The sequence below is a fragment of the Sminthopsis crassicaudata genome, chromosome 2 (assembly GCF_048593235.1).
Source record: "Sminthopsis crassicaudata isolate SCR6 chromosome 2, ASM4859323v1, whole genome shotgun sequence".
Lineage (NCBI taxonomy): Eukaryota > Metazoa > Chordata > Mammalia > Dasyuromorphia > Dasyuridae > Sminthopsis > Sminthopsis crassicaudata.
Genome location: NC_133618.1, coordinates 146,113,184 through 146,125,465, shown reverse-complemented (window position 1 = coordinate 146,125,465; position 12,282 = coordinate 146,113,184). Strand labels below are relative to the sequence as shown.

Below are 12,282 nucleotides of genomic sequence, written 5' to 3'. Positions count from 1 at the left end.
GAGAGGTCTCTCCTCTAGGTCAGAGTTGGCTGCTCTCTACAGGAAGAAGAATCTGGAGGAGAGATTGAGTTGAGACAGCAGATCTCCTCCCAGAGAGCGATGGGCAGTCTCTGGAGACAACTGAACATTACAGGTCCCCAAACACTTCATTCTATTCTCTACTCCAAAATCCCTCCCCACTTCAATCAATTTTCCATTCGCTATCAAAGTGATTTTGCTAAAGTGGACGGATGACCATTCAATTCTCTCCTCACATCTCAATAAATCTGTAGCTCCCATCACCTCCCAAGACTAACTATAAAATCCATTCTTTGGAGTTCAAAGCCTTTACTAACCTAATCCTTTTTCCTGCCTCTCCATTGTACTTCTACTTTATACTCTCCCACATATTTCTTGATCTCATGACATTGTCCTCCTTGCTGCACTATGAACAAGACTTTCATCTCTAGGATCCAGACATTTTCCCTAGCTATTCCCCATACCTGGAATGTTTTTCCTCCTCATCTCTACTTTCTGGCTTCCTTCAATTCCCAGCTAAACCCTTGGAAATCATTGATTTAAGGGACAGAATCTAAATCTTTAGTCTTAAAAAACTGAAGGTCTATAACAGTTTGTTCAGACTAAAAGATCTGGATACCATTAATGATTTCATAAATTATTTAGTGGGTAGCTTATAGTAAATTAATTATCCTTTCAAACTCAGTTTATCCAATTGTAAAATGGGTTCAGGCATGCATATTCAATATTCTTCAAAGGAATATCATAAAAGACAAATGAAAAGCAGTTGGCCCTCTTCCAGAGAAGTTTCTATATAAATCAAAGTATATTATTTTCTAATCAAAGTAATTACACATTAATTTAGCAGCAGTTAATAAGACTTAAGATTGTCATGCTTTTGTGGATTAATTACAAGAAAGAAATAGTATAATCCAATTAAAACCCTATTATGTTCTTTGCATGGTGATAGGGAAAAAATGTCAAGAGATGATTTAATGATCAGATCATTATTTCTACAAAATGCAATAGCAAACTTTCTTCTTTACTATAAAGCTAGATATGTTCTAAAAACAAATTAAAATTTGTGTGAAACTTCCAATGAAAAGAAATGTAATTATGCAAAAAAAAAATCTTTACTACAATGAATAAAATTAGACAGAAATAAACTAAAAAATGAAAATTTTCTCATTCAGGACTGCCTTTAAATAATAACATACACAAGATGTAACTATAAAATAACCACATTTAGCTAACGTGCCCTGATTTAACCAAAAAAGCAAATCATGAACTCCATTGCTTCCATTACTCAAAATACTTTTAAATTTCATTTTCAAAACTGTATTTAAAGACAATTATTACATACTTACACATACGCACACCTGCACACACATAAAAATCAGTTCTAGTGTTTTATAATCATACATTCTTCATCAAAAATTAGCAATAACAACCTCAAAAATTCAATAAACTTCAATAAACTTGGTTCTGAATCTCTTCTCTTTTCAAAAACTAATTCTATGTTCAAAGAATAAAATTTGCCACAATAAAGGATTCAAAAGAATCTACTGCAGGGGCAGAAGACAATCCCAGAAGAGGAATTCCAACAATACTTTGGACAACAGCAGTATCACTAAAAGTGCATAATCTCACAAAAATACCTACTCTATAAAAGACAGCTCTGAATGTAGATTTTGCCTAAGATTACACAGGTAATTAGTGATGATAGGCAATCATCTAAGTTCTCTAAATTTGCTTCCATCTATAAAATGAGGAGGTTGGTCTAAATGACCTCTCAGCTAAATTTTAGCCTTCAAAGTCCTTCACAATAAGATCCCAATTATTTATTTCTTTTATCTCCCTCAACTCTCAATAAACTCATCTTTTCAGTCAGACCCTCTTCTGTAATGTTGAAACCACACATAGCTGACCATATCCTACAGTCCCCAAGAGTGATCTTGAGCCATATCATATCCCTTTCAGTTCTTGTTTGTCCTTTGTTCTCAGAAGACCACAACATTAGGGAGATGGTGCCATGACATGCAAGGGAACTGGATGTGAGGGAGGGAGGGCTGGGCAAGGTCCCTGCCTCTCTTTGTCCTCTGGAGCCATCTGGGTCCAGTGGTCAGATATAGATAAGAACTGGAAATAGCCCTGGATGCAGTGAGGGGCCTTGGCCTTTATAAGCTAAGGTCTTCTATAGGTCTCAACTTGACAGAGGCCACACTCATTCAGTGGTTAAGACCAGGTAGCAATTGAGACAATCTCCTTTTTCACCTACTCAAAAATAAAATAAAATAAAATAAAATGGCCCTCTTTGAAGGACAAACAGCAACCTCTGTAAGTAAAGCTGGCTTACAAACTGGGATTAGTCAGTTAGAAGACTCCTTCTTTCCTTGTTTGCTTTCCTTTGCTTCTTCTTTCCCTTCCCTCCTTCTGTCCACAGAGCATCATATCCTTACCTGCAGGTGCTCTTAAAATCATTTTTTCCCTTTTCTATTGGACCTCTGAACTCTCCCAAGATATCTTGGGGTTCACTGGCTAAATTTCTTTCTTAAGGACCATGTCTCAAACCTATTGGCCATCAATAGGTCCTAGGCCAAATCCCCTTTGACTATTGTTTGGGTCCTACTTGACTCAGATTGAATGTAAATAGCAATCATTTCTGCTTTGAATTTATCTATTTATCTGGATACATAAATATGGATGGATAGATGAACATATATGTATTTATGGATACATATGGATATGGATGATGTGAATTATCAACTATGACTAAAATGTCCTTGAAGACAGATATCATGACTTAAGCTTTTTTTAAAAATCTCATACAGCACCTATCATAGGGATGCAGAAATCAATGTAGTAACTTCAAAATTATTTGTCAAACTAAATCATTTTCCTGGGAATCTTCAGTCAAATAGGTAGCACTCAGTATTGAGAAGCTTAAGAACAGAGTTTAAGAACCTTTAAAGGGTTTAATATCAACATACTATAGTGTTAAATGCCCCCAAACTTTCTCAAGAATGTATGATTCTGGTAATTGGATAACCTGAAAAAAGTATATAGATAGGTAAATGCTAAATTCATTACCATTACTGGAAAAACAAGTAAAAACATACATCCTAATGCTGGCAATAAGTATCTTTGTATCAGTAGTATTCCTATATTGCAGACCCCTAAAATGAGAAAAAATAAAGGATAAATTCAAATGAATATTAGCTCAATCTAAAAGAATTTTATTTATAAAAGAAAAAGGAGGGAGAAGCCTTTCAACCAATTTATATAAATCCAAACCAAAGTTATTAAGCTGACAGTGAGAACAAAAGATTGTTGTGGTAGATGTGTGTCTCATTCACCATCAGAATATCAAATAGATGCAAACAGTTCTCTTCTGTACTAAAAAACACAGAGAAATTTATGTCAACTGTTATCCATAGCCCTGACACCTGGCATAAAATAATTATTTTTAAAATGATTATTGTTCCTAATTTAAGAACAAACTCTGAATATATACTATAGGGAAAAAAAATACCTGTCATAAAGCATGTTTTCGTCACCTTCCTGCCTTCAAGAAGCCACTCTCTATGTGAAGAGAACACACGAAGTTTTCCTTCAAAGGCATTCCTACTAATACACTCTCTCCTTCTTTCTGAATCCTCTCCTGCTAGGTTCTCACATTTTCAAGTCAATGCCAAATGTTCCAAATAGTTCTTTTTCATGTCTGCCACTTAAAACACATAATTCCCTTTTTTCAATTTCTTTACCCCCTATATTCCAATCTGTGCTACACCTAATTTTAAATAATTAATTTGGACCTCAAAGTTGCCCACAGTTCTAACTCCCAACCCTTCCCCCTTTTATTTCACACTTTCACCTGAGTTGTAAAGACTCTTAGAGGTCAATGAATCCTCTGCTACCTAACATGTACAAACACTTGAATATAGTCACTAATAAGGAAATCATTACCTTGCTCCACTCTGGACAACACTGGTATACTCGATCAAAACCGGCCTCTCCATAAATGCCTCTCATTGAGCTAGTTCTACTTTCAGGGGCCCAAAAGGACCAGACTAATCCCTCCAGAAGACTGCAGGAAGCTCATGCTCATAGAAGGCAGCAATCACATCCTTCTAAGTCTTCTCTTTGAGTTAAGCACCCCTCCTTCCTTCAAGCAATGCCAAAATGGCATGTCCCCAGTTCCCTTCATTAACCTGGCTGTAGAGAAGCTGTGGCACCTGGGCAAATGTACTCCAGGCTATAGGGATGGTCAAGCAACTGTAATGCGCACAAATTATCTATCTCATCAGGTCCTCACAATCACCCTAGAAGGTAGGTGACATTATGATGTCCATTTTACAGTAGCAGAAATGAAGCCCAGGGTTATACAACTAGTAAGCATTTGGGGCCAGATTTAAACTGTGACCTTCCTAACTCTTGGCCTAGCATTAACTGCCTCAGAAGAACTATTAACTCCTTTTACTGGATCCTATTCTGTTTTTATTAACATGGTCTAAGATTAAAATTTCTATTTTAACTGCCATGTCACATTTTTTGCTCATATTAAGCTTGTAATCTAAAACACCTAAACAAACTGCTATGTAGCCAAGGCTATCTCTCCTATTTTGTACTTGTGCAGTGGATTTTTAAAAACCAAAGCTTTATATTTATTTGTCCAATATAATTTTATCTTCTTATCTCATGTTCAGGAACCTCAAGAGCTTTCTAATGCCTGTAGAGATGGCTCATTTCATAGTGGTAAGGGGAAAGAATTCAAGCACACCATGAAAAGAAGCTTATAAGTACCTTTAATTTAACAACTAATCATTTATACTGAAAATAACTGACTTTTACATTTGAATACTTATAAATTATGAAATTTATTACAATTTTTTATTTAATCATCAAAAAAAATTTCCCTCCTGATGCTTTTTGGATTCATATATGAAGCTATGAAAATTGGTATTCATTGGGAACACCCTTGTCTAGAATTCAAAACATACTCCAATCAATATAGACTTTTCAACCTTATCTCCAGCTCCACAAAGTAAAATCTTTCTGTAATCAGCAAGCTAATATACTCACAGCACCACCCCAAAAGAGCTTGCTCATTCCTGTATCTTCACCTTCGGTGTACCTTCACCTTCTATTCTTCCTTTCCAAAGGTGTGCTGGTAAATTTTTACCAATCAGCCCTCCCCACAAAAAAGTGTTCCAAACATACTTTTATGTTTTCTCTTATTTTCTCTATAACTTAAGTCAATTAACAAAATAAGTCAAGCACAATTATAACTGCCAATTTCCAAGGAATAAATGCTCACAATGAAAGTTTAACAATAAGCTTCTTGCTATGAGCAGGCTCCAGCACATAGGCTGTACCTATCCAAATGGCCCTTCCCTCTAGTTCTCTGCCCAATTCACTCTTTCCTATGAAGCCTTTTCAAACAACTCAACCTGGAGTAATCCTGTTGCTGCAGTTGCTCAGCCATGTCTTACTCTTTGTGACTCCATGGACAACAGCTGCCAATATTGCCCAAGGAGTGGTTAGGCATTTCCTTTGCCAAAAGATTAAGGCAAATAGAGATTAAATGATTTGGCCAAAGTCACACAGGTAGTAAGTGTCTGAGGCTGGGCCAACTCTAGGCCCAAAACTCTTACAGTACCATAATATTTTCAGCCCATACCATTCACTTGAAACTTAATGACAAAACATCTTATATTGTTGTTTAATCTATTTAGGATGTTATCTTCTCAAACAGATCATAAACTAGTTTCTCAAAGGCAAGGGCTGAATGAATCTTAATGGGATTTTCCCCCTACCCCAGAAAGATAGTGTGTATATGCATAGGTACAGATATAGATAGCTAAAATATTAACATTGTTATTTTAATATGCAATTAATATTAGAATTGGAATTTCTCTTGAATAATCCCTAACCTCATCTACTCAGCTAAATGCTTCAAGCTATTCAAAATCCAGTCTTCTCCCACTGAACAGAGACTATTCTCAAATAGAAGTTTATCTATATAATGTACAACCTTGGACAGGTGCTCAGTAAATGTCAATTAAAGTTTATAAGTACTTAAAATTTCATCAATACACTAGTTATCTAACTTCCAACCTCTGAATAAGCAGTCTGCCTTCATGACTCAACAGGTGTTAAAAATAATGCTTGTAACATTTTTAATTCATCCAGTAATTATGTATGAATGAGTGTACTTTCCAGTGTGCAGAACACAAGAGGCATTACAGTATATAGAACACAAGAGGCATTACCCCGTCAGCTGCACAAATCTGAAAGATAATTTAATTTATTCTGATAACCTATCTATAAGGAGATAATTTTCCAAAGTCATGAAAAATTTTTCTTTGCTTCCTCACTATTTAACTTTAATACTTTAGAAAAACAAATCAGTATGAAAACTATCTTTGCATGTACTTGGAAAAATAAAATACTATTTAAAAATTAAAAGAAAAACAAAACTAATTTGTGACAAAAGTATACCAAAGTATCTATAATCTGAATACAAATCTTCTACTTTCCAAATTACAGCTTAATGTTTAACATATAAAATAGCTAAATTCATTCATCTAAAGTGTAATTTTGAATAAAACTGAATGTCATTTGATAAATGTAAAAAAAAAAAAAAATTTCTAAAAATACTTGTAAACATAATTGAATTGACACATAAACAGGTAGTAACTGGAAACTTTTTACAATACTGAGCTATCCAAGGTTTAACCTTGCCTTGAAATGAGGCTAAAAGCAATTCCAAACTTCAGAGTAGATTACACACTATATAATCAGTAATTCATTATATAATTTCCTCATCTATAAAATAAGATGTTGGAATTAGATGACTTCCAAGGTTCCTTCCTGGTCTTACATACTCTGATTTAAAAAAAAAATCAAACAAGCAAACAAGCTTGTTTTGAACTTTTTACTAAGGCATGGTATTTACTTACCCATCACTGAAGTTTTTTTCAACATTAGCCAATCAATATCAAAATTCTCTTAAAAAGAATAATTTAGTTCAATCTTTAAGCAGTATTTGACAAACTCAAGTAATTTAGAAAATAATAGCTTTAGGTTCTCTCTGCAGTTTTCCAGTGACCCTCAAATTTATGTGAATACCTATTCTGTAGCATGAAGTTGATCATGATAACAAGCATTTTTACAGTTCTTCACAATTATCTCACTTGATCTCACAACACTGACATAGATGCTTTTATTATCCCCATTCTACAAATGAGAAAACTGAGGCAGAGATTAAGTGACTTGCCCATAGTCACACAGCTAGTAGGTATCTGGGACTGGGTTTAAACTTCTGTGTTCCTAATAAAGTTCAAAAAAAGCTTTAAACACACATTTTCATTCTCTTCAAGAATTATAAAACACTGTAAGATGAGGCGTACAGAGAAAATCTCAGAAAATACACTACTGTAATTAAAAATATATACAACCCTGAGCACCTTTAACGTGTGTATTCCAGTTTCACCCCTCAAAACGTCTATGCTATATTGACAAAGTATATAATAATCATTTGGGGATAAACAAATATCAATTATAAAATATATACATAGATAAATGTATCTCAAAGTAGCTGCTCCCCTCCCCCAGCCATCTATTCATACTATAGCAATTTCTTTTAAATATCTCTCACATTCTGAAAGCCTTCCTCTGATTCTTTTTCTTTATTATGGACAGTAGTCATCATACTCTCCCTCTCTCATGCCTAGCCCATTTATTTTTCTAGTTAAACATATCCTTAGCCTTGTCCTTTACTGCACAGGTCAAACTAAAGTCATTATTAATGGAGCTTCCTAACCACCATCCAAGGGCCTTTCGTTACCTTGCAATTTTGATCCTCTTAACAACCTGATATTGCATGAGACCAGGCCATAAATCATCACTGAAAGATGAGCATCCAAACCAGGTAAAGTATTAAATTAAAAAAAAAAAGTGTGTAATTTTATATATGTGTATACATCTACATGTTCATCAATGTCACAGTTAAGATGTGCTACACAAAATTCAAATACAGTACTTGTGGATGAACATCTCCATGTGATCAATTTTCAGATACCATACTGACAGCATCGAACCCTGGATCTCAATAGCGCTTACTCATAGGAATTCAGTTGTTCAAAAGTTCCATATAGAAAGGAAAAACAATGAATACATGTACCCAGATTACAAAACACAGTTGGATGAGCAACTCATGGAGTTAGTTCAACACAAATATCTTAAACTTGAACAAGCTTTGAAGATAAACAATGTTAAAGTTAATTGAAAAGGAGAGAAAAGTACCCAACTGCTACTTGTAGTGTTTCCAAGCAACTTCCTATAACCATATTTAAACTACAAATGTTCTCCCAATCCCACTATATTAGTTTCTGCTAATCACTAAACACTAGGATCTCAAATAAAAACACTGTTTCTTCATAAAAATGTAAAAATAATGTTGGTTACCATGATGGGAAAGAAAACTGCTAATTATCTGACACGTCCATGTGAGATGGCACTTTCGTTACCTCCTTTCAAACTTTTCCAAATATCTGTGAAAAAGAAATCCAAGTTTGTTCTGAAGTCCCTCTCCTCTGCTAACTTCCCAGATATTCTTTTCAAAAAGTATAGTTAGGGTTCATAAAAACACAATGAACTAGAATAAAGTGTCCTTGAATAAAAGGACAGACTTTAAAAAAAAATTTTATTGTTTGTCTAACTTAGTTCTGCTGTTTGGAGCATGGTATTGAGGAGGTCAAGGTTGTGAGTTCAATCTATGGTTAGAGAACTTGAGGTAAGTTTACACTGAGGAAAATTTCTGGCACACAGCATGTACCCCTGCCTTATTCACAAGTAGAAGCTGGATCATTACTGAAAAAACAACTCCAAGCACATGTTCTATTGATGATGGATTAGAAATAGCAACTTCCTATCCAAAGGGCAGCAGATATCCATGTCTCTCTCCCCACCAGAATCATAGAACCGCAAAGGAACTTTCCAAGATCATCTAGTCCAAACCCTTAGCTCTTCGAAGTTATGAGGTAATGATTTACCATAACTATTGAAAAGATTTAAGCCTTCACTTCATTGTGAAACAAGAGCCTGCAGAAGCTGTTAGAGTTGTACGTGATAAGTTATGTATTAATTTGGATTCTTAAGAACCTGTCAATTACCAAACCATGCCTTGAGGTACAGTGATAAATCAGAGCTGAACAAGATTTAGCCTTTCTTTGGTTTTTCACCCAAAGTTCCCCATTTTCTTTTTCTCTGTACAATATGGGAAAGTTTTCCAAAGTACACTTTCAACAGTTTCTGAGCACTAGAACTTTTTGCTGATGAGATGACAAATATGACCTTAAGTAAAAACAGAAGTTTCTCAACAGTAAACAAACAAAAAAAAAATCATCCCTTCCTCCAACCCTAACTCAGTGTTGTTACAACATACTGTCTGGTGTTTAGGAATCAGGTATGCTGAATAAAAGATAAGGTTTTTATACTTGGCTATTTTCTTCCAGTGATTTAAGCCAAATTCTCTTTTATTTATTCAGCCACGGGCTAAACACTTCTGGGTCAAATATGGGGTAAATAAAGACTAGCAGGGTGTAAATTACATAGGAAAAAAAAAAACCGCCCTAGATTTCAAGACTTGTGCTTTCCCTGGTTCCATTCCAGATAGATTAGAGTTGGAAGATGAGGTTTCTAGGTAAAGGGGTAAAGATACAGGATAAGGTTCAGTTCTACTAAATGCTACTTATACTACCCATCAAATCCCAAGGCAAATCGCTTCTGGTTAGAAGGTCCGGTTGGAAGGTAAGTAGTTGATGGACTGGGAAGAGTGGTTGATGTAAGGGGGAGAGGGGAGAGCGGAGGATAGGCCCCTACACAGAACTTGGAAAATAAAGGCTCAGGTGAAAAAGATGGGGGAAAAAAAAAAGTGTGTGTGTGTGTGAGAAAAACTTGGGGCCTTCAGCAAGTCACTTAACTCAGTCTGTAAACTGGGGTCAATCAATCGCACCTGCTTCCTAGCGCGTTCCCTGTGGGAGTGCTCCCAGTTTGTCCGGTATTAGTACATAGCCGTTTGCATGTGGTCTCTCCCACCAGACTCGGATGTTGTTTTTGCCTCTCCTGGTCTACCTAGGGCTCAGCACCTGGCCCGTCCTAATTCAGTAAAAGCTCGCTGGAGAAGCGGCGCCATGTCGCCCAGAAAGTTTCCTAGACCCTCCCCCCCACTCCCACTTTCATCCCGCTCCTGGGGAGCAGAGGCAGGTTCTGGTGGTTGGTTTTCTGCCTTTCTCCCCATCCCCAGGGCTGAGTCTATAAGGTGAATATGTTTATGGTCTGTGACTTGTCCACCCGCGTCCCTTTTCGGTGCAATTAAGCCTTTACCTGAGATTAGGATTATCAGAGCGCCCACCCCTACAGGAAGCACCCAGAGGACCAGGGCTGTGTCCCCTTTTATCTCGGAATCATTAGTTAGGGCTCACTGGGAGCACTCACGGGAAGAGGGAGGAGAATGGAGAAAAAGGTGGAGGAGGAAGGAGGGAGAGGTGGAGGAGGAGGCGGTGGAGAAAAAGGGAGGAGGGTTATAGCCTGGAGGGGGAAGGAAAAGAAGGAAGAGAGATAAGGAGGAGAGGAAGGGGAAGCCAGAGAAGTGGAAAAGGAGGGAAGTGGAGAAGGGAGGACCGTAGAAGGAGGAGGGAGGTACAGAAGGAATAAGTGAGGATAGAGGAAAAGAGGGAAAAACGGCGGAGGAAGAGGGGAAAGAACAGGAGGGCAGAAGGAGAGTGGAGGAGGGACAAGGGAGGAGGAGGAGGAAGAGAGGACGGAGAAGGGAGGAGGAGGGAGGAGAGAAGGGGACCCCCCGCAGAGCCGAGCACCAGCAGTCCCAGACTGCTCGGAGAAGGGGCAGCCCAGCCGGGGCAGGACGTGGCGCTCCAGGGAGGGGGCGGGATCCGGGCCGGACGCGGGGCCAGGGCGCCCAGAGCACCTGCCGCCAGCCCGAGAGCCCCGCGAGAGAGCGCACGGAAGAGAGCCCCTGGCCCCCCCTACCTCGTGCCTTCCTCCGCCCCTCTGCCCCCCACTCACCCCGTCGGTTCATGGGCCGGATCCGCACGGCCACTTTCACTTTGGAGTCCCCCATTCTCGCGCCGCCGCCACCGCCGGCGCTCCCGCTCGGCTTCCGTCTCCAGCAAGTAGGGCAAATTGCCGGGGATGACCGGAGAGGAGGGGGCCTGAGGGAGGGAGGGAGGGTGAGAGGGCGGGGTCAGGCCGGCCGGGGGCGGGGCTTCATGTCACCTGATCTGTGCACCCGAGAGTACCGGCCTTATTTGCATTGCATGCCGGGAATAGTAGTCTTCGTGAGTCAGCCTCCGATAAAAGGGGCCGGAAACTTCTTTTTGCCTTCTGAAATTTAAAAGTATTAATACAGTGGTTTGTTGATAAATGTTTTATTGTCCGTTCTTCCCTTGGAGGAAGGAAATGTTCGCACAAAACACTTTTAAAATTTAATCTGAATCATTAACATTTTCTCCATCACTTTTAAAAGTGACCAATCAAAAAAGCAGTAAGTCCGTCCCTGTTTTGTACCGTTTACAGAAAATTAACCGGTAATTTCCAAGGGGCAGCATGAAGGATACCCCAGGAAATCTTAGAGGTCGGCTAATTCAAGTCCCTCATCTAAGTCATTTAAATATTCCATTTCATTAATATTAGCATAATTTATTCATCATTTTCATTTCATTAGACATCTAACTTGCTTCTTCCAAGTTTATTTTTCCTTCATTACAAATAATGCTGCTGTAATATAAAAACTACTAAAATTAAAAAAACAAAACAAAACAAAACAAATAATGCTGCTAGCTAAAATTACACAAGAAGCAGGAAATTGGGAAAGAATCTTTCCAGCGAGTTTCTCTGATAAAAGTTCTCATTTCTTGTATATAAAAGGGACAGATTCAAATTTATAAGAATAACAGTTATTTATCAAATGATAAATAACTTATATAGGTGAAATAATATGAAATGATACAAATTGGCAATAACCATATTTTTTAAAATAATCACTAATAGAGAAATGCACATTAAAATAACTCTAATATACCCAAAATGACAAATGCTAGCAGAGCCATAGGAAAACAGGTGCATTAACGCATTACTGGTGAACTGTGAACTCCTCGAGCAATACTGGAAAGCCATTTGGAACCATGCCCAAAAAGCTATTAAATTGTACATATCCTTGGAGACAACTCCTAGATCTAAACCTCAAAGAGATCAGAGAAAGAG

At 37.7% G+C, this 12,282-nt stretch overlaps 1 protein-coding gene across 1 annotated transcript in view; it reads right to left on the bottom strand.

Moving 5' to 3' along the window:
* The window catches only part of KIF13B (kinesin family member 13B), a 246,319-nt gene extending 235,088 nt beyond the window's left edge, over window positions 1-11,231 (bottom strand). The window contains 1 exon segment of the mRNA XM_074287554.1: window positions 11,086-11,231. Coding sequence (XP_074143655.1) covers window positions 11,086-11,140 — 55 coding nt within the window. The 5' untranslated portion in view covers window positions 11,141-11,231.
* Window positions 11,232-12,282: the final 1,051 nt, after the last annotated feature.